The 23,971-nt window shown below is 39.2% G+C and overlaps 1 protein-coding gene across 1 annotated transcript in view; it reads left to right on the top strand.

Moving 5' to 3' along the window:
- The first annotated feature begins 548 nt into the window (after positions 1 to 548).
- Positions 549 to 23,971, top strand: part of ALKAL1 (ALK and LTK ligand 1) — a 36,868-nt gene continuing 13,445 nt past the window's right edge. The window contains exons 1-2 of the mRNA XM_085219935.1: positions 549 to 913; positions 1,618 to 1,961. Of these exons, the coding sequence (XP_085076061.1) occupies positions 1,628 to 1,961 (334 nt within the window). The 5' untranslated portion in view covers positions 549 to 913; positions 1,618 to 1,627. The remainder of the gene's footprint in view (positions 914 to 1,617; positions 1,962 to 23,971) is intronic.

Raw genomic sequence — 23,971 nt, 5'->3', positions numbered from 1 at the left:
AGGATACTTCCAATGCTTTTTACTTTTCTCCTCTCTTATTAACAAAATATCTCAGTGGTACTTTCTGACAAAGTGCTATACTTACAAATTCTGTTATAATGTGTATAGTCTTGACACTGTGTTGCTTTTCAATCTGCTCCTAGACCACCTGCATGCACTGCTCTCTGACAGAACAGGTTTCCTCAGCTAATTGTTTTCTCACATTTCTATGGTTTTTATGGCAAGTTTTTCACTGTGTGTGATTAATGGTCTCATCAGGTCAGCGTATTCTGTTGCTAGCTTTTCATTAAGTCTCGTTGTTCAAAATTAAAGAAGTTGTTTGGGAGAAACAGACTTTTACAATTCACCCACCAAAGACAGAGCACTGCTTCCCGGCAAAGCAGACCCAAATTCATACAGTTTTCGCTCGAGGCTTCTTTGTTTGGTATGAAGAAGGTAAAAAAAAGCAGTCCTGCTCTACTCCCAAGGGAATCCCCCTAAGTTAAAGTACATTTTAATCTCTTGAGCCGGCAGCTTTATTAGTAAGCGTTTCCCGGTCTTCGGGGAAATCTAATTTCACAAACAGATCAGAGCCACTTCAGACTCGGCGTGCAGTTGCCATCCACCGGGGGACAAACGGGGAGGAGGAAGTTTGTCAGAGGAGACCTTCTCCGAGCCCAAGAGTGATTATCAGAGATGTCTCCACCGGCTGCCACCCACCTAAAGTCGATAGTACTCGGATGAGCACGCCGGTGCGCACTATATAAGTGAAGCGCATGGCCCTGGCGGGCGCATCGCCCCTCTGCGGGCGCAGCACCGAGCGCCCCGCTCCGCTCCCGGTGGAGCCTCCGCGGGGACATCGGCTCTCGGCCGACGGCAACGGACGGCTCCTCGCAGCCAGCAGACGCTCGGCGAGGTTTTTCTGCGCTTGAAGGTAAGCTGCTGCCTCTAAGGAGCAGCCCGACGGTCCTCCCTTGTTCCGGGGCCCTGCTCTTCTCCGACGCTGCCTGCGCCCCGGCGGCGAAGGGAGCGAGGGAGAGCCCGGGGCCGTCGGGGAGAGCCGGCTGCTTCGGGCTCCGGTTAACTCTTTCGCCAGAGGGGATTTGCCGGGGAGGCCAACTGTGAGGCGGTTGATAAATAACTGATTTTTTCTCCCTACGCCTTAATCCTAACTGTTTGCTATAATTAGAATAGCTTACTTAGGGGCATTACGCGCCGCTTCCGAAGCCTCAGCCTCTTGTAACTGCTTTTGGCCTTTACACTCCGATTTGCAGCACTTTCCGATGTAACTCCCTTGGAACTCGCCTCCGTCCAGTCGCCCTCCCGTGCGCTCCCGCCGCTGCGGGGCCGGCGGCAGCCTCCGGCGCGGGACCTCCGGGGGGCAAAGAGAGCCGAGCAAATCGCTCGCACTGCGCTATGTGCGGCGGGGCTAATAACCTTCCCCTAATCCGCCTCTATAACGCGGCGGGGCCGTCCTGTGGCCGCACGTCGGAGCTGCGCTCCCCGCCGCTGCCGGCTCCCCGCGGGGCCGCCCCTGCCCTGGCGTGCGGGGGTCGGGCGGGCGCGGCATGGGGGGCGGGCGGGCGGGGTGCGGGCCGGGCCCGGAGCTGACCGCCTTCGCTCTCTGCCTCCTCCCAGCGCCGCAGAGATGCGAGGGGCGAAGAAGCGCCAGGCGCTGCCCGCCATCGTGCTCCTGCTGCTGGCCTCGGCCCCGCCGCCGCCCGGCGCCGAGGGCAGGGACGTGCCCGCCGCGGGAACCGAGCGGGGAAAGCTCCTCGACCTCCTCCTGCAAGCCCTGGACGACGACGGCCGCCCGCTGCCGCCCCGCCCGCCGCGGCGGGACCGGCTGATCTCTCGGCGCTACAGCGGCGGCGCTCCGCCGCCCGACCCCCGCCCCATCGCCGCCGCCGCCCCCCGGACGCCCCCGGCCGCCGCCGCCGCCCCGCCGCCGCCCCGGCTGTTCACCGCCGCCCGTGCTGGAGGTAAGAACCCGTCGCGGTCAGTCCCGCCGCCGCCGCGCTCCTGCTGGACCGGTGCTGGACCGGCACCGCGGGGGGAGTGGGGAAGCGTGCGATCGCCTGACCTCACGGGAGCTGCACCTTGGGGATCCCCGGGCCGAGGGACGGAGGCGTCACTCGGGCTTCACCGCCTTCAGCTGTCGCTGACTCCCGGTCTCCTCTGAGTGCCTCCCAACTTCCCCGCGCTGCAGAGGTGTCAGTTCCCAGGAAACCCCGTTCCAAAGTTAGAAGTGAACCCCTGTTTTTAACAGAGGGAAAATGATTGAACCGAGAGGCAAATATCCCAGCTTACTCCTACAAACTTTCTCGGGCGTGATGCCTTTCTCTATCCTTCTCGGGTGGATGCAGACTGTGCACAGGAGCTGGTTCTGTCCTCCCGAGGATGCTCTGTAGGGCAGAGACCTGTCCTCCCGGCCGTGACAAGTGGGGACAGTTCAAACGCAGCTGCCCGGTGCTGGTCACAGACAGTGCTTGGCCAACAGGTCCCATCTGCCATAGCAGCTTTTCATGCAAAGCCACCCAAAACATTTCTGAGCTCCTGGAGAGATTAGTGTGAATTAGGATGGTGCATCTCAGAAGAAAGGAAACAACGGCTGTCTCGTGGCTGTAGTGCACTCATATTTTTCTCGATGCCTGCTAGAGACCCTACCGGAGGGAAATAGGGATGTGGGAAAGCTTCTTAGCGATCTGCCTCTCTGGAGAGCACCCTTGTGGCTGAAACTGCTAGATTGCTCTTCTCTGACCAGTGGTCCATTTTAATGGAAATTAAGCATCTCATTTCAGAAAACACTGATGGTGTGTGAGAAGTTCAAACATCAGTAGGTGAATTTCTGAATATTAGGGCGGACACTCACACAGTACAGTCATTGCAGTCTGAAAAAGGTACCAAGTGGTCCAGTAGTAAGATACTGGAGTGTCCCCACAAGATTCCTGATTTCCTTCCTTTTTCAGAGGCAGCCCAAACCAGTTGTCCACAGATCTGTATGCTAACTGAAAAGATGTTGCAGATTTTCAATGTGACTTGTCATGGGTGATTACTTACTGAGGCTTAATTCTGTATGTGCTGCAGGCAAAACTTCAGTGTACACTTTTCAAGGAAAAAAATGCAAGCAGGCTTTTTTCGAGGCACAATTGAGATGCCTTGCATATGTTTTCCTTTCAAGAGAATGAAAGAAGTATAAACTTGAGAGCAGTGGTTGCTAATACCAGGTGGCTAAGGGGAAAAAAAAAAAAACCTATTATGGACAATGGTATCCCCATCTGAGATGTTTATTCCTAACTGTATAGTTGTAACAAGCCATAAGATATTTATGCAGCTTTGAAGAGGAATTTTCTTGAATTCATCATGTATAATATACACATAATGAAGTTTGCTTCCTATTAATCATTGGTTTTAATAAATACACTGTGTGCTACAGGGGTGGAATTGCAGAACATCCTTAAAAAGAGGAGTTCTCCACTTATCCCTGGTGCAGGTGCGGTTCTGTGGCCAGCCACCAAGCTAGCTTTCCGCAGCCCAGAAAGGACAAATCTAGAGTGTTAAAAATGATCATGTTTTGATATTTCTTCCTTCTTTTTTGAATGTCAAATGGCCAGGATAGATATTAGCACCTGTTGTGATGGTATGTGTTGCTTTTGGGAGCAGAAAACAGCAAAAAGGCTATACTTACAAGTCTTCAGCCATTGTAACTCCTGTCACCAGCATAGGAGCAGCGGATTTCTGCTCTGGCTGGTGTGACCTGAGGGTCATCTTCTCAGAACTGCTCATCTTCCCACCACTCAGGAGAGGTGTTACATTCAGCTGCATGCTGAGCCAGGCATTTAGGATCATTTATATGTTTGGATTAGCTCCACTTGTTGCAGAAGATGAAACCCCACTGTCTGATATAGAAGAGAACTGAGCAGCTCAACTAGTTCTTGCATTTGAAATGCAAAGCATCAAGCTCAGTCAAGCATATAGAATGAAAAGTACTCCCATTTTTGTGTGTTTTCCTGTTTTCTGAGGATGCTGGATGCCAGGAGGGTTTAATGTGCTTTCCTTCCTGTTCTTCTCTGAGGGCTCGCTCCAACTTTAGCCTAACCCCACCATAATCTAATTCAACTCATTGATCTGCATCTTCACACACCTGTCTTCTTGTATTTTCATTCCTGGGACTTAGCTGTTCGTGTAGTGAGGAGAGCTGGCCTGGTGTGCTACCAGTGAATTGCAGGTGGAGCTTGATGCAAATGGCTGGAGCATAGGATGGGGGATGAAGTATTGAGGACATCATCCTCCTTGCTGTGATGGCTCAGGCCATAATGAAAAAGCGCAACATCATGGGGTTTCTTCAGTGAGTCTAGAAACAGAAAGGTGAGACGCTGTCAGACATCCTACAGGTATCTCTCAGTTATAGATATGTAAGAAAAGATGTAAAGCAAGACTGGTTGGTCTGTGATGCTTGATCAGGAAATTGTCTTGTGGCTCTGGCATTGAGCTATGTCATGGAAATAATAGCCACACTGCTTCACAAGGGGTTTGTTGGGAGGTCCTGGAACTAGGCAGAATGGGCAGCCATCGAAATACGTTTGACTGAAATAGCAGCACTGAAATAGGATGGACACTCAAACCTGCAGTGAGCTGTTGTGGGCTCCTGCCTGGAAATGATTCTCCAAGTTTTTTTCCCCTTTTCTTAGGCATCAGAGATGTGTCTTCTGTTGTGCACTTCTCATCCATATGAAGATTTGCATCATGTATCTTATAGGGCCATGAAAGGCACCCACACTTGCAATAAAGACACCAGTTTTCCCATCACTTCAGCTGTCTTAACTTCTACATTCAGAAGAAATAATGTATTCCAACTAATCCAAAAGCAATCTTCAACCTGCTAGGATTTCTAGTAGGGTTTCACTGAATATACAAGTTGTTCCTCTTAGTTCTTATAGCTAGTGGGATTGGATTTTCTGTCACAACATACTGATTTGTGTGAAGTCTCTATTCTTGAGATGTTTTTTCTTATTTTCTGCTTCTTTTACTTTTACTTTTTTAAAAATTATTATTATTATTTTTTAATTTTATTAAGTGCCTCATAAAGTTTTCAAGCCTAGTTATGAAAGCTCTCCATGGCCAATTCTTTTCATAACTATCCCTAAGTTTCTGATGTGCTTTTTTTTCCCCCAGGTATATTTTTTCACAAAGAGAGGATTCAACATCAATTATTTTTGAATATCGTGTTGGGGGAAATAGAATAGTTTACCATTTTCCTGTGATTATCTTTGTTACCTTCATCCAAACACTTTCCGCAGAACCTACATAGCTTCCATATATTTAGGTTTAAATATGTTTTGGGAAATAGTAATAAAAAAAAATCTGCTTTAGCTATTTTTTCCATTCATATTTCCCATGTCAATGAAGAAATGAGCATCTAGACTTACAAGGGGAAGTGTACTGAAATTTGTCTTTGCGCTGACAGACCAGCAAGACATTTTAAAACATTTTGATTAGTTATTTTTTAAGCATGAAGGAATGAAGATAAATACTGCTTTCAGTTTACCAGTATGTTCAAATTAGCCTCCTCCTCACATCTAATTCAGATTTAGAATAACATATTGGAAAGAAAATTTAGCCCTCAAACTATTTAAACTCCGTGGTTAAACGTAAGAATTCAGTTTTATGCCAAAATTTCTTACACATCAGCGAAAGAAAACTGCACATTGTGCCATGACATGATGCTGATTTAACCATTTTTCATAACAAGTTATATTTGAAAGATATGTTTGATGTTTTAGTTTACAGTTGAATCAAAACCACTTTTTCTCACTTAAAAAAATCTCATGAAAGTGCAGAGACAGTTACAGTTGGAAGTCTCCAATTCTGCAAGACCTGCTGTGCCTAAGACTAAACTACTTCAGTGAGTGTAGTTGCAGGTCTGGATTAAAAAAAGGATGCCACAGAAGAATGTAAACCTTGTCCCTAGTAAATGAAAATGTATGGCATGGAATAACACAGGACTCTTTGTGATGTCTTTATCTTCTCCAAGTATTCCTATTAATGTGTATTTTTAAAAGTTTATCGTGTTAGAAGAAATAGCTGGCCCTTCAGAAGGAACATGAGAGTTAATAAGAATAACATTTTCCAAAATTATAACTACCAAAATTTAATTTTATTTTTTTTTTCTCCTTATAGTAATCATTTTCTTTACTGTAAGGTTGGTGGATATGCTTTCCTGGAAGTGAACAAGGCAGATATGTTCTGCTTTCAGAGGCTTAATATAACCAATATTCCAAGTAGTTATGGAGTTCACCTTTCTCTACTGCTACTGGGATGGGCCTGAATTGTGAGTAAATCATGACTGCATATGTGAGATCCAGTAGTTAGGGGAAAATATATTCTCATAGAATTAGCAAACTGAATGGATTACTGGGTATAATTCCTCTCAGCAGAACATCTATGGATGCCCACTAACATGTGTGCTGGGAGCAGCATAGATGACATATGTTGCCCAGGCAAGTGGATACTGAGACAGGGTAAAGAAGGGATGTGAGTTTTTCTCAATATTGTATTTCTAAAATCTGAGCAATCCCAGTGAGTTTGGTAGGACTATCCCACTGCTAATTACTGCCTTGGATGGTACAAAAATAAGGTATCAGTTCTATCCACAAAAGTGCAATTAGTCAGGGTAGATTTTTTTTTTTTTTACACAGTGTTTCATGAAGGAGTCAAGGATGACTTTTCATTAATTATGCTGATAGTATTTCAATCTCAGCCATAGTGGTGGGTTGTTAGAGTTAGGGTAGGATGGCTAGATTGCATCTGGACTTGATGATCTTTAAGGTCTTTTCCAACATGTGCTATTGTATGATTCTCAAATTTTCCATGATAAATTCTCCTAAACAATTTGATATGCACCACTTTTTGACTCGTGATATACTGTTTCCTGTCATAAAAGTACAGTCCCATACCCCAAAGTTTTATTTCTGACAAGTGCAAATTTGTAACGTGCTTTTCTCATCATTTTCACTATTTTAAATGGAATGACCCTGGACTTTTGTTCAGGACAGCTGTTACTTACCACAGCTGTTCCTTCCGGAATGTGTTACTTCTGTGTTAGTTCTTTAAACTGTAAGAGGTCAATGATCTTAGTGTATCTAGTCTACTTCCAGCTTTTGTAGTTTCTTGTTGAAGTCAGCCCAAATGCTGCAGAGCGTATACTTCCATTCAAGGGCCTGCATCTGTCATTATGTCCAGATCCTTCACGGATATGATGTCTTTATGACTTGTTTCTCTGCTGCTACGTTTCTTGTCTTGTCTGCTTGGGTTCCTAGATGTACTGTGCATGATGCCTTGTAATAGTGATGCTAAATAGCAATTTTGGCAAGTGCAATTACCAGCCAATGGAGCTAGGCCACTGAATGGAACAGATCTGAAATCTAGGATAAGCCAGAGATCTTCATTACCATGGTAGGGAATGTTGAGCCCATGGACCGACCCTGATAACTTATGAGTGAGCAATAACAAAGCTATTTGCTACTGCAGTGTAATTAGTATACTCTTTGGATTTAAAAGTACAAGGGATCCATCAGAACAGTCCTTAAAATGAAATGTTTATATTAATTTTTAGGGGCCTCTGTTCTTATTTCTATTATGCATAATGCAAACCAAGGGTCTCAATGCATGGACGTATGCTATGCTGGCATCTGAGGGGAGAAACCTTGTGGAATTGCAGTAGACAGGTCAGCCTGTGGCAGTATACCACAACAAGGGAAAAGAGATGATCTTCGCATATTAAAAAGATTTTTTTTTGCTCAGCTGTTATGCACAAAAAAAACCAACAATAACTTTTTTATTCATTAGGGGGATTTCTTCTGCTTTTCATTTTAGTCCAATTTTGTATTTGAAAAGAAATACCTTGTATTTATCATGACAAGAGACATAATTGCTAATATGAGAGATATTTTACTAATATGTTCAATTCTAGCCCCAGAAAAATGGCAGATTCTCAGGAAATTACACCAGATTTGAAGTACACCAGATTTGAAGTACACCAGGGCTCCTTCAATGTGTGGGGCAGTGAACAACAAATAAAACAGAGGTTTCACTTCAAAGTAGATCCAAATGCATGACTGTCTGTAATCCAGGAACTATGGCATGCATTTTGAATTAGTCTACCTTGGCACTGTGCCTATGAACAAACTGAAGATTTGAAATATTTCTTCTTTTTTTTCTTTCTTGTAGACATGAAGTTCTGATTATCATAAAAAAGAATTAAAAAGAACAGCAGGTCTCAGTGCTTTCCTAGTATGTTATTTCAGGTGTTAATTTACTGAAGGCTCTGAAGTGTAACAATGGTAGTACAGAAATGTACAGGTTTGCGAGACATTTATTGTCTAGTAGATATCTTTTTGCCTTGAAAATACACTCCCTCAATTCTGAAGATTATTTTAATTTTTAAATACGTGTGTAAACATGGAGAAAAAATTAAAAAGTTGAGAAGTGCAAACATATTAAATGTATATACATCCATATATATAGGCATGTATGCTTACGTGTACAGTTTCTATGTAGGATGGATAGCCACTTGTAAGTTGCAGAAAGAAAAGGGAGGCTGATTCCATTTCTAATCTGTAGTGTCACTGCCAGCTTTGAGATCATTTTTGAAGATCTCTCTTAGTGACCAGAAAGTACTTTGGGAGGCAAGAGAGAATGTCTCCTCATTGCCTGTGCTACGCCAGCTGTCTAGAGAATCAAAATTTTCAGTGGTTTCTATTATTAAACCACGATAGTTTAAAAGGTAACACCTTAAATATGAATAAATATATGTGTTTTTTCCCAGGTAGCCTTTTGTAAAATTTGTTTTTTAAACACAATAAATTAGTGCACTTTAATGTCCATAATAAATATCTTTGCTTTTGGTAAAAGCATTCTGTACAGAAGAATAACATTTTTTGTCAATTCATCGCTTATATTTGGTTTTGAATATGAGGGAGAACATTAAAGCAGACTGTTAGAAAAGATTATAACAGTTTGGAATGTACGCAGACATAAACAGTATTAAACAGAACAAGATTTTTTTTAATTGGTAGAAACCCAGTTTTCTGGGAAAATTGTTCTTTTAGTGTTGAAGATTCAGTAGCTAGCATGCACTCACTGCCCATGAGACTACAAGTGAATCTTAACTCTGTCGAGGAGAATATGAATCTCAAAAATGAGAAGAAATCAGAAGATGCAATAGTGGAAAGCATTTTGCTGGCAAAAGAGCAGATAATCACTGTTAGCTTCAACTGATGGTTAGGCATTTCTGTTCAATTTAAGGATGCATACTTCATTTTTTTACTTGTGAATTAGAGCTTACTATTTCAGTGTAAGTCCTACAGGCTATTTCATTTGTATTTTGGAGCATTTTTAATGTCGGTCAAGTGGAAAGCAGTTGCTCTAGACAGAGGATTGATTGAATATTGATTACATTTGAGGGTGCAATTCTTTATCTCTAGGCTATAAACAACATTTAACACATGAAGGATCCAAGCATTTCATTGATTAGTGGCCATTTTTATATTATCCTATATTTTATTATGTCTACTGGGCAAAAAATCCTCAATTGCTCTGCTGTCTTTACTCAAGAGTGCCTAAAAATGTATTTGTTTAATACCAACTTTAACACCAACGGAAAATACTGTTTAGTGTTACAAATTATGGTTGCTTTATAAAATTAATGCTTTGTTTTTAAAATACAATTAAAGTGGTGAAGTAATAAAAAGAAGAGCACAACTTTGCATGCAAAAATATGAAAACACTTTTGGATTATTTATTATAAGTCTCTTAGATCTTTCAAGATCTCTTATGTTGATCTCTTAGATCAATTCAAGTTAAGTTGGTTAGATTGTATTTTAGGACATGTGCTTTTCCGATACAGTTTGGAATCTGTGGGTTGAAAATAAACATGTTTAATTTTGCATTACTAAAGCAATTATCATAATGTTCCTTGCAGATCTACACAATTTTAGGGGCAATGTGACAAAAAATTTAGTAAAGGCCTTGCTTAAATTATGTTTTCCTTTCTACCTGGCTGTGTAATATATAGGTGACGAGCAAAAGCAAAATCTTACTGGAAACCAGTTAGATACATTTTTTTCCATAACCTTATTGTTTCTGATAACAAGATATATGTGCTTCAGGAGAAAAAACCTTTGAAATGAAGTGTTAAGAAATGTGTGCTCATCAGTACATGTGGCAGCACAAGACTAACAAAAACGTTAAATCCTGTTGGATTAAAATAGCTAAGGAAATAGCTGTGATGTTACTGCTGTAACTATGATAAAGTAACTACTTCTTCATTGTCTTTTAATGACATAGCATGTCTAACATGAGATGCTTCTCATTTGCTGTTAAAATTTCAATAATTGACAATATGTGTGTGTTTATTTTTATTTTTATTTTTGTTTTGTTTTTTAAATCACATGCAAGACTGTTCATATCCATGGACACTTACATGAAAAAGACTGAGTAACCTAGGTCTGTTCAGGTTGGGGAAAAGAACACTGAAAGGGGATCTGATAAATGTTGATAAATATCTAACGGGAGATGGAAGGCAAATGGATGAGGCTAGGCCTTTCTTTGTGGTGCATAGTGATAGGACAAGGAGCAGTGGCCTAAAACGTGAACATGGGAAGTTCCATACTAATGTGCAAAAGAACTTCTCTACAGTAAAGGTGACAGAGCACTGGAACAGGCTGCCCAGAGAGGTTGTGCAGTCTCCTTCCATGGAGATATTCAAGACCTGTCTGGATGCCTACCTGTGTGACCTGTTGTAGGGTACCTGCCTTAGCAGAGGAGTTGAACTCAATGATCTTTTGAAGTCCATTCCAAACCCTGCAATTCTGTGATTCTGTGATCATAACATCCTACCCATACAAGGAAATAAATTTTATTCTTATATGCTATGCTTAGGAAAATCTCAGAAACATACATTTTAAGAATGGTGTTTTAATTTTGCTTCCATCCAGCACTAGCCTCTTCTGTCTTGGCACAGTCACAATAGCCACAGCTTTGTTACCTACATGCTGGAAACAGTCCTGTGACTGGAGCTTTCACCCACAACACCTCACGTGGGCTACTGTAGGCAGCTGTTCATACTAGTGATATGAAGCTTAGGCTTGGTGTCAGCTTCAAGTGGAAAGAAGATATGCAGTGACAGTTTTAAAAACCAGAGAGACATAAAATTTCCTCAGTTCCAGGATGTGGTAATTTTGCTTAAGGCCAGTTCTTTCTATCCAGCAAATTTTGGCCGACTGCAATGTATGGTTTGCCTGTATTTTACACCTGCTTATGTTTCTCCAAGGGAAGACCTTGAATATCAATGTCTAAATAGCTCATTGTTCTTGTTGCATTTATATTTAACCCTCAAAATATTTAGATGCCAGTTGTCATTTCTAAGATTTATCCTTGCATAATTATAAAGAGTAAGGTGACCTTAGCCTGGGCATGTATATTCACTGGAAACACCTTTAAGATAGTGATTCAGAACAAGTGAGAATCTGTGAGTTATTAATCTATTATGATAGTTCTGAACCTGTTTTAATTCAGACAGAAATAGAAATGTTTCTAAAATTAGGATAGGAAATTGAAATAAACATTATCATTTGCATATCAATCAACTTGGAGTCTATTCATCTTTCAGAAAGACCAAGGCCCGATTAAGCTCTGGTAAACTCAATTGCATTTCCTTTCACTCCAATAGAGTTTGCCTGTGTTCTGAGTTTGACTTGTATGCAGTTGAGCACATGTCATCAGCTTTCATTCAAGTGATTTAACTAGTTCATGTATTCCTTTTGATGTACTGCAGCTGTTCTAGTGTTTAATTTATGTAAATATTCTAGAATCTACATTTATTAGCAGCCTTGGTAGCTGAAAGAGAATACTTGCCTAAAGATTTGCAGAATTGCAGAAAGTGAATTTCCTCTTCACGTTTATCAGAATCTAGTCTCTGTATCTCATTCTGAGAGTGATACTGCCTTCAGTCAAGAGCTTTTCAGTAACTTTCCAGATATGATTTGGAGTCTCTGGATTCAGCTGTAATATCTGCCTTAATAGTTAAGTGATTTCAAGTAGCTGATAAATGAATAGAAGTTGTTATTTGGTACAGAAAAAAGATCTCTGACTAGTAAAAATATAGCTTCAGTAAATTAATGCTTCAAATAATCAATCTATATGTCTCATTATTTTTGGTGAATTATCTTTTTATATTTTAATGAACAATTAGCATTATAATACATCTTTCCTCTTGGAAAGAACAAAATATGTATTCACAAAAATAATGAGATTTTCATAATACCACGCAATTTGCCATTTGAATTACTTGAGGAATAACAGCCTGCTTCTTTGGATCTCTTAGGGAAAAGGAAAAGTTTGCCTAAACTCATCAACAGGTCTGTAATTGTTTTGAGATTTTTCTTTTGCTTTTCAAAATAATTATGTATGTGTTTTCCATGTTTGCACGTCTGACAGGGGAGGAAAAGAAGAAAAATTGTAATTTTGAATTATGCACATGGTGCTTGTCTGTGTCTGTGTTGCAGTTCAATGGGCTTGCACTACAAACTGTAGTTGCTAAATTTTTCAAATATAAAACTTGTCAGAATCAATCTTTAATTATATGTTTTTGTTAAACTAGTTTTGTTTTCTAGTGTGATCACTAATTGAAATAGCAGAAAAGTAACCATATACATCAGATTTGGCTTACTTCTTGATCCCACAGCATTTTCTGGTAGAAATGGGGATTTACATACAAGAAAAGAAAAGGAAAGCCATGCTCCTTAGTGTTCTTTTGCCAAATAAATATAAAGGTCTCCATAGGCAAGGATTAACTAATACAAACATGCTTTCTGCGCAGCTACTGAAGAATTACTAATAAACATAATTATAGTTGAGTTCAAGATATTTAACCTGGTAAATATATCCTGTTATGATTTCATTCTGTTTGTCTGAAGTCTTATGAGATGCTGACACTTCAACCTCATTGTTGAAATCTTAATAAATTATTGGAAAGTGGCTGATTAGAAAGCAATGAATTAAAAGGGATCACAGCATTATGAAAACTGCTCTCTTTGATGTTGTTTAGCTCCCGAGTTGACACATTTTCTTGGCCAGAAATCTTAGTGTATGAAGCTGTATGCCTACTTTGCTGGGCCATTATATGCCAGTGCATGTCTACCAGCCAAATGTGGTAGGTGGTTATTTAATGTATCTTGTAAGCATTCAAGGAACCTCACATTTTAGAATATGATTCTGCCCAGAAATAACACAACAGTATTTTGGCTGAAGGGGATGCTGATCTTCTGAGGCGTCTTATTGATGATGCACTTTGGATGGATCTTCAGTTGTGCTCCTTCTGTGGTATTTTTCAAAAGAGATACGTTAGATACAAAAGATTCTGGATTACTTAAAATTAACAAATTTGTCTTTAATTTGAAAAGCTGAGTATACAGGCTAAGAGTATTTTGAATATGGTAACCAGGGTTGTAATCAAGCCTCTTACTCTTTCACATAAGAAGATGGCTAAGGTTCAGAGAGTGCAAAGGAGTAGGAAATTACATGAAAGCTGGTTTTGCCAGACAGGTAAAGACTTATTCATGCTGGGAGAATCTCCAGCTGGGAAAATCCACAGTTGTTACGGCCTTTGTGCCACCAGAATAGAAAAAAGGGTTAGCTCAGAGTGGAGAATCTGGCTCAAAGAACTTAAAATAAATATCAGATGTCAGAGCTGTGACTTAATTGTTTAGCTAAGTAGATCATGTGAATTACACACAGATTGAGGACCTGTTTTTGCTTCTGTTGAAATCAAGGAGAACAGAATCAGGCTATGCTCTCCTTCCAGAGTTTTTCAGCCATCAAAACTGTTACTTGAGAGTATGACCTTTTCTAGAATCATTTTTATATTAGCCAGAAATCCTAGAGAGCTGCTAGTGCACAACTACTTTGTGTTTTATTACTATAAACAAAAGCTAAGACTTTAAGTAGAATGTATTTCCTTGTCTGCTTTTGGTTTTTATTTCAAAATTTGACATGCAGACAGTGGCTTCTAAGCCTCTAAGTATGGAAAGTGGAATTTCAGATCCAGGTATCAGTTTCTGATAGAAGGCAATTTCAAAGACATACACTGAGACATATGTCTATTTTAATGCATTCTCAGATTGAAGCTCTGACTATCAGAATTACACCTGTGTTCGAACTCAAAGCATTTCAGCATTTTAAAATTTTCTATGAAGTAGAGAAAAAATGTGTTTAATTATGGAGGCTTTGCAGGAGAGAGTAAGGAATCAGAAGAAAGATGAGAAGTTGAAAGACTCATTTAACTATAATAAAAATTAAATTAAATGGACTCATCTGATAATCACATTTAATCACAATCTCATCTGATAATTACATTCAGGAAGAAGTGAAAGATTTTGGGAGAAGTCTTCACATGTGCAACTGTTTTTGGAAGAAAGTAGCATGTAGCTGTTACCTGGTTAAGCGCATTCTTGTAGCTCTACTGACAGGGAAATATTGGTTAGACAGGTGACAGACAGAAAAGTATCTTGAAAGATCTAAAGCCAAATTGCAGGCTGACATATATTTCTGCAAATTCTGGACAGATAAATGAATGTTGGTACAGTGAGTAACTGATGACATAATAAATGGAGTAAAAAGACATTACTTAGTGTCATATTTCTGGACATACTTGGAAAATGCTGGTGGAGATATTTGGATTCAGGGAAACCTTTTACTGCTGATCTCTGTGTTCACGCCTCAGAAGGCAACAGAGGGTGGCAATGGGGAGGGGGCTGGCAACCACCTCTGTCTCCTGGCCAGGCAATGTTCATAATGTCCAAGCTCATGACGGTAATAATAATTAAAGTAATACTGTTAGTTCAATCTTATATCTAGCATGATTTCTCTTTCTGAGTATATTTTCTGGACACTTAATGAGCAATTATTTTCTCTTCACAAATGGTAAGTTAAGCAAAGGAAAATCAAAGCAGGGGTGGATCAAAGAGAAGAGGAACAAAGTACTATCAGTATTGAAAATCCAGTTTACAGCAGGTAAAACTCTCCTCCCCATCCCCTGTATGCCTATCCCAGCCCTTTAGATGTGATTAAATGCTGCTTCTGCAGCTTGGGTGAGTTAGTTTCCTTCAGCCTCAGGTTATGTCCTTCCCACAGCTCAGTGCCCAGGCTCAGAGGAGCCAACTCTAGGGATAATCTGTTGCCCTTAAGAGGGTGTTGAACTGGAGGCTGGCAACCTCTTTCAGGCTGTAAATAGTCATTGCTCTGCTGAGGTAGGAAGGCCTCCCTGGAATTACTGTTCATGCCGATAGTTGTCTTCATAGCAACGATTGCTGCTAACTATTCCTGTCACTCCCTGCTCCCACTCACAGCTTGGTGGAGACCAGCCAAAGCAAGGAGACCAAAGGGAGTACAATGAAGCAAAATGCAATGGATGAGTAAAGCATGGGCAGGTAATAGTGCAGATAAAAGATATCTGGATTCTTCCCCTGAATATGAAGTCTTTATCATCTTCCCATGGCTGAAAGCTTTTCTACTGCTCAGATTTTTGGAGGAACTTACCAAAAAATAGCTTTCCCACCCAGTCTCTGAAGAAGTGATGTAGGTATAGGTGAAGACAGGAATCCTAGGTAGATGCCCATTTCCTGTCCCTTGTATCCTGTGTAGGTGCTATAAATGATTCAATATGAAAACCAGATGTTTCCATTCCTGTTTCCCTTACTTCTGGATGTGTGTTCCTATCACAAGAGCTTTCATTTTTTGTATGCTACCATGATGTGTGTCACAGGGTGAAAGAAACTCAGAAAACATGAGCAGTTGTGGTGACTCAAAGATATTCCTGCAAATTCAAGTCAGAAAGTTGGATTACAAGAGAAAGAACTTACATATGCTTCCCAGGTAGAATCATCATAAAATGAAAAGAAACAAACTTAAGTAAAATGTACATGTATTTGTTTTGTTTGCTCTTACCATTTTGATTTTATGAAAGTTTCTCTTGCCAGACTATTTTTACCTGAGGCACAAAAAAGGCAGACAGAAAAGTTTGTCTCAGAGGACTTTGTATCACCTTCAACTCCTTTTACTTGTATGAAAGAACTCAGGTGTCCCACAGATTGTGCTTGAGAGATCTGTACTGTCAAGTGTACCTGAAACTAGCTATAATAGTACAGGAGTGTTGACCAGGGCACTGCTTTCACTGTGGCCTGTGAGAGCCAGTAGGGATGTACGAGGGCTATGAGTCTAAAGTTCTTGATTTCCTAAAAAAGAGCACAGTCTTTGCTTTTGTTTTCTTTCTACCACAGGTGAATGGAGAGGTAATGGCAGCAGTGAAGAAAACATAAAATTTTTATTTTCCCTCATAGTCAAAGAATGAGGTGCATTTTCTCATGCAAATGAGCACGTATGCCATTTGAGACAGCAGTGGTTGGTAGAATTATGCTTCTGGTATTTTGGAAAGAAAAATTTGATAAATGCAGGCTATTTGAAAGATATCTATTTTTTATGTGCACCAAAATTTAGTTATCGTTCATGAAAACAGTAGTATTTTACAATTTGAAAGATCTAAAAAGGAGCTAGATAGTGGACATTCTTTTCATAAAAAATATGATTAAACAAAATAGATTAAAAAAATAGATTAAACAGGAGAAGAGTACTTGTGAATTTGCTTTGTGTAGAAGCATGTAAGGAGCTATGTTCTGAATTAATTTGAGAACTAATCCCATTTAATGATTTGGGAATAAACAAAGAATGAAGGAGTTAACAAGAAAACACTATAGCAAAAAATGTATTTCTTCTTGGCATAGATGAATGTGTTTTGCATGGCTCATAGAATCATAGAATCATAGAATCATAGAGATGCTCAGGTTGGAAAAGATCCCAAAGATCATCAAGTGCAACCACAACCTAACCATTCTAGCCTAACTCTAACAGTGTTTCACTAAATAATGTTCTTGAGCACCATATCCATTATCATCATATGTTTACAAGCTTACGCAGTCTTCATGTAATACTTAGCATTTCATAATGAAAAGCTCTATAGGAGTTTTAGCAGAGGGGACTCTTGAAAATATTCTGCTCTCTTAAACATCATAGGCCATTGCTTAATGGGGATAATGTGAAGCAGGACGTAGATGAGGTAGTTATCTGTTGAATTCATGCAAGTTTCTCACTTAGAATCATATGGCTGGATCCTACTGGATTTATTAAACACAGCCATCTGCCACTTCAGGCAACACCTCCTAGACTCTTGTTCATCAGCGTTTTAAAGAACTAGAATGTTCCTACCTAATGCAAGACTTTTCTTGCTTATCAGAGAAAAATAAATATCCATTTTTCCTTGAAATCCTAAGTCACGTTAGCCGTTCTTTTTTGTGTGTGATACTATTGATATTATGTTATAAAATGTACAGAACCTTCTGTACTCTTCTATAAAGAGCATTGCTAAACATAATACATTCAACAGAATTAAATCCAGTGTCTAAAGTTAGGCATGTGTTTTCTTGGTATCTGCCAGACATTCTCAATGATAACAAAGCTGAAAAAAACCTGTAGGTCCAAAACAGCTTCATTATTCCCTTGCAATTTCATTAAGGAGGTGTTGATGAGTGAGGAAGACTATGCAGCTGTGACTGAGAGTTGAATTTACTATGCTTTGAAGAAGTTGTTCTTATTTGTTTATACGATCTGTGTAAAGAAATCATTTGTGGAATCCTTCGTGTTGTGTTTGTTTGTTTTTTGAATGCTTAGTATTCATAATACTGTAATTTTGGTAGGACTAAATAGATGCAGTTACTCTCCTATAGACTCCTCATGAATATTAATTCCTCTGGATTTAGGGGAACTACTGATACAGATAATGCTTACCAGAGTGGGCAAGAAATAGGTGATGTTGCTGAGTGGAGTCTCTGGAATGAGTGTCTGGCTTTATGTGTGGTGGACTGACACAGGGAAGAGAGGGGAAAAAAGTAGAAATAATGAATAAATGCCTGACTGAGACTTTAGAAGCCATTTTTTCTTTTTATGCCCACCTTTAGCACATTTATATACTGATTTCTTTTAATGTAGTGCTCTTGCCAGCAGTGACTGACATAGCAGACTGGATCAGCCATAATGAAAGCAGGTCCTGTTCAATTTTCACTTTACAGTCATTGTACTTTTAAACTGATGGATGTCACAGCCCACTTCATCACTCAAGTTCCTAAAGAATGTTACAGAATAAAGACTTCATTTTAAATTTGTAACACCAGATATTTTATTCATAACTAAAATTGGGAGCATGTGAAAAGATACCAATTACTCAGCATGTAAATTGAGTATATTTTGCCATGCTCACATCAAAAAAATATTACTGGAATGAACATCAGGGAAAGTAAACTTTCAGTCACCAGTTTAAGTTTAGAAGCATAGACTCAAACTTGCACATGTAAATAAGCTTGAAAGCGGAACTAGCATTTTAGTACTTAACTAATGAGGTACAATTAAATATCACAGAGTGCATTCCAAATATTCCCTACAAATAATGTCAAAGTACTAAACAAAGGTTTCACGGACAGCAGATTAATCTAAAGAGAGTAGAATACTGTTTATGTCTACTCTTGAACTAGAAGATAAATTGACCTAGTCATTAATTATGAATTCTTAATTGCAACCCTTAAGCTCTAGACCAGAGTTTGTATTGTGAGAATTGAAAAGACTCCCTTGAGATATGAATTATTCGGAATCCTAGTAAACTCTGCTTCCTTCAGAGCAGAAAGGTATGTGTGAGTACATTCAGCATACTCTACATTCAGTAGATGGCAGTGGTATGCAGTTGTAGATTAATTCAGGATTTTCTCTTGAGCAGACGCTCTCATCTACGTGAAACCAAGTAATGTTCTGTTTATCTCAGTCTTTTTTTCCCCAGCAAATACTAAGATAGCAGGTCATTTTTCACCTGCTGGAGCAGACAAGGATATAAAATGCTAGAAATCTTTGCTAATTTACTGTAATCTTCATTACACAGCACTTGGAAACATCTGTAAAGTTTTGAATTTCAAACAGTGGTATTACATAGGGAAAGGAATGCATCTGTCTGGATCATTGACTCATTTTCCATCTATGCTCTATGGAACTTAGTATGTACACATCAAAGTCTCAAAATAAAAGTATTCAGTAAGTGGGAAATGTGTGTGTTATTTAACAGAAGTAGTAACATGGTGATGTCCTGGAATATTGAGTACAGAAATAGATTATTTTCCCTTGTCCACAGGAGCAAACTGCAAATCTCTTGGAGGAAAGCAGTGTGAATGTTTGGGTGTGTTAACAAACAAATTACTGAGGTAATTAGAAATTATTATAAAGCTTTCAATTATGCAAACTTGAAAAAACCAAAGCAAAAGTATAGTTCATATGATAGAAATCGCAGATGAAGAGACTAAAGAATGACTAAATTACCTTGTCTAAGTAGATATTTTCTTATATGGCAGTTATTTCTAATACAAATAATTAGAAAATGTTTAAAGGTTCATGGTTGTTAGTGATGAAAGGATTTGCTCTCTGTTGCATAAAGCAGTGTTTACTCTTTCCTCCCTATTGGAAAGTACAATAGAAAACACATTAAAACATCAGTTCATGAGTTGTAACACAAGCACACATTTGTCCTAAGTGTGTGGATTACTTTTGGACAGACCCGATTGTCCCTTGGCAGGAAGTTCAAACATCTCGTGCTTTCAGCAATGAAATATGTATTCTGTTTCTCTAATGTATCAGACACCACCTGATAATCCACAGAAACTTTAAAATCTATATTAATATGGCTTTTTTTTTTCAGAACAAAAAGTGATACCATTCCAATTGCAATGGAATAACAGCATTGTAAACCCTGTTTGCATTATAGTCAAAGCTGCTGGACATCTCCAATTTTGTAGAAAAGAATTTTGTCCTACCTAGACCTAACAATAAAAGTTTTAATCAGGTTGATCACAGCCAAAGCTTAAGAATGAATAAAAGTAGGAAACTGAGGCTTTTCAATTGGTCAGGGTACTAAAGCAAGCAGTATGTATTAATTAATTGGACTCTTCTTAACATCAGTTAGGAGCCGTTCTCCAACGCACTATGAAACTGTGGTATGGCAAGTGCCTTAGTGAGGAAATGGGATTGACTGTTTGTGGCAGCAGCCCAGGGTGGTGTCTCTGTCTAGAGGAATACTTGAATCACAATCTCTAGGTGTCCCATTTATTCACAGGATGTTTTGCTACATGTGACACTGACTGTAGTCGGATAACTACAGTTTACTCAGCACCACAAAATGCTCTTAGCAGATGGAATGTTACTTTTCTCTTTTCCTCACCAGGATGCCTTAAGTTTGTAGTCTTTTCTATATTACTTGCTGATCTGGAGCAAGACTTTTAAATTTTTTTTTTTTTTTTAATTATTTTATCGAAGCTGTATATTCCTTCCTACAATTTGCAGAAATCATTACAGAGTTAAATTAAGGAGTAAAGAATATCTTAATTTTGCTTTCTTATGTATTTGCTTTTAAGAACTGCTTTTGTAGAGGTATCATTTATTTTTAAGAGATATTGCTATCATGCTGACGAATACTTTCATCTTGGCATTGCAATGTTCCGTTCATTCATCTTTTAAATATGTCTCTTCACTGGGACATTTTCCTCTTGTTTCTGTCTATTTTCATCTCTATTAATTCTTCTGACACCTAACCAGTTCCTTTATGAATTTCCATTTGAAAGATCACTATCACTTTTATCATCATACATTATATTTTTCCATGAAGTAAAAGCATCTTGGCATTGCTGCAAGTATGCAAGAAGGAAAGAAGGAGAGGTAATTCCTGAATCCTTCCCTGTTTCTGAAGAATGAACAGAACATATATTGACTCAAAATGGATTTACCAGTATCAATGTAAAACAGATCAGGATCATCATATGATATATTAAGATACATTACCATTTCTGTTGATCATATCTTGAATTGTGTTTATTTGCAAGCAAGTTTCTACGAGCTTGTTTTTGAACTGCCTAGCTGACTCTATTAATAAGTGACTCCTTGAAGTGCAGAACAATGTAAGTTTCAGGAAGGCCTGTTATTCCAACATGTGACATGCTATCTATAACAGTGGATAGTCTGAGTTAACAATGGATATTCTGAAAAATGGAAAATTACTAAGCCTGGCTAAAAGTGCCAGGCTTTAAATACTCTAATTGAAGTGTGCTATGGAGAGTACTTTAGCATCTTTAGCATTTAAATCTGACAAATACAGTTTAGGTAGCAGACGAAGGGATAGTGTTAACTAATGTCGTATTCCCTTGGAAACACATGCATTTTCCTGGATCACTTGCCTTGGAGAAGTTTTCCAGAAATGCTTTAATGTTCATTAATTTTTTTGTTTTTTTTTTCAGAAGTTGAAAAAAATGCGCATTTATTTATTTATTTATTTTAAATGCATGGGTTTTCTTACAAAAAGTTAAGATCATGGTTCTTGATGAAGTTTTCTTTTTCTTACATATATGAGTTAAGGGACAGCCATTGAATTATAGAATTCTAGAAAGGCTTGAGCTGAAGGGTCCTTAAAGATCAAATGAAGAGAGATGAACTAAAACAGCCGAGACCTGATACTACTCATTTTCTATGTTTTCCTAGAGTTCAGCCTGAAGTGAGACATTGTAGGGCACCCTGGTAGACTGCTAACGTGAGAAGAACTAATTTTTGACGGCTGATTTAAACAACTTCCCTGAATAAGTTAAAATAAGCAAAGGCTGCTGCCTGTTGGGGACATTATTTATGTCTCGATTTTTTTTCTGCCAAGGTGGTATCACCTCAGGAAATGAGGATATGGAGCGGTCAACAAGCTGTGTTGTGTGGATTTGGACTAATTCAGTGCTTTGAGCATGTGTCTTCTTGTTATTTATACTAAAGCAGGACATGAATTTTCCAGCCGTGATTATGGCTACATAGTGCTGGAGACAATGCAAACACAGGACAAAAATCAGCACCTGTTTTCACGGCTTTGCTATCGTAATGCACAGAACTAAGAAAAGTGGAAATTCTCAGCTAAGGAGATGCAGCTATGTTTCTACTGCAGGCTGAGCACATGCCCTAGCCTAGAATTCTGATTTATTTAGTCTACCTCTCTGCACGCCCAAATTATTGAAAAATTAGATATTCGTCTCAGTTACCAGGTGCTGAACAACAAGTGCATTAGCTTTACAACAGTAGTTTAAATCAACTTTGGAAAGTTTATGACAAAATTGTGGGTACAGTGGAGATCTGGAGCAGCTGTTGCTTACTGCTTAGCTCAGAGCTTGTTTGCTCTCAAACAGGCTTTTCATCTCAGCATGGGATAAAACTCTGGCACATCCACATCCACAACTTCTACCTGAAGCCCCAAGTCTTTCTGTATCACAACTCAGATGAAGAAAATTAACAGTAGGGATTGTTTATGGCTGAAATTGTATTATGAAGTTAACCAGTCTCTGTGTGAAGCTGGAGAATCCCCTACATTTGTAACTTCCCTAAACTTTCATTATGTATTTTTATATTCTTTATATTTTAGCAGCAGATATGTACTAGCACAATTAATAGTTGTCCATGTTCACTGCTCTCTGTGGAAGGAATGTAGGATGAGCAGCATTATGCCCAAGATCAGTAATCATCTGCAGACATACATGAAAGTCCTAATGTAAGTAGAAATGAAATCCTTGAATTAAGATCATTTATGGTTATAATTTGGGATTATAGTGATGAGCCTATGGTCAATAGCACAAACACATTTTACCTTAGATGTACTGTCTCTGGAGAGCAGTGCAAGTTTTGTAAGTTTAGGCGCAAGAATGAGTCTAAAGAATCCCCCAGCTGATAAAAAAAAACCAACAATCCAATGCTCTCTCCTATAGTACATATAGTGGCTGTATTTTAGCTTGTGTAGGATGATTTTGAGGCATGGATTGAATGGATTGAATAAACTGTCTCTACTCAGTATTTCCTGCTCATGTGGGTTTCTTTGATTTTCCTGTTTCTTTTGTATTTTTGCCCAGTGTCACTTCACTGTGTTTTGATTTCAGGGATACATTGCTAATCTATCTTGTTTTATTACACGTTTGATGAAAAAAAAGTAGAAAATAAATATGGAAGAAATAGTTTTTCTGGTCATAAGCAGTGCTGAGGTCCTCATATGCTGCTGAAAGACAAGAAAAATTATTGTGCTTGTGTCTGGCAATTGATAGTTCAGGCAGAGCTGCCCATGCCATTAGAGCGAGTAGAAGTGTTCCATTGACCTGTACTGCCTGTGTTTTTTATACAAATGAACTTGGGTTGTCTTTGTGGAGGGCTAGGGTCTCACCAATTGCATTTCAGCAAGCAAATGTATTGTACCATATGAGAAGAAAATGAACGCTTGAAGAAAGCTGAGGCGTGGGCACATGTTGAAAGGATGATTGCCCGGAGGGTTGGCAGCTGCAGCAGGCAGGCAGAGTTGTCCAGCCCCTGCACCACACATGACTGACCTAGTTTTCTGACTGGGATGGAGAAAACCCGAGCAAAAAGAAATTGCTTGTAGGAAGCAGACCCTGCAGCCTTCACCCTCAGCTACAGCTGCTGTGTATGTCTGAAATGCTGAGATTCTTTTCACAGCATCATATCTTTTATCCTGTTTTGCTGCCTGAGTACTGAAGGGTGGGGTTTTGGCATTCTGTCATCTTTGATATAGAAGGACATCTTCTGTCCTGGTTGTACTATAGATTTTATTACTAAAGGATTTTATAGGGCAAAAGGTGGTTACTGTTCTCAGAACAAATTCTATAGACTTTGAAAGAGCCTGGCTTTTAAATGCTGTTTGTCAGAGCCAGAAGTGGCCTGCTTTTAGCCCTTCACCAGGGTTCGGCTGTTCCTTTTTATTGGTCTACTAGAGGCATCCTGTTAAAAACTCATCCAGATGGTTTCACTATTGTATTTTCTTATGCTT

Source organism: Meleagris gallopavo, chromosome 3 (assembly GCF_905368555.1).
Source record: "Meleagris gallopavo chromosome 3, MGAL_WU_HG_1.1, whole genome shotgun sequence".
Taxonomy (NCBI): domain Eukaryota; kingdom Metazoa; phylum Chordata; class Aves; order Galliformes; family Phasianidae; genus Meleagris; species Meleagris gallopavo.
This window is presented reverse-complemented; position numbering and strand designations above follow the sequence as displayed.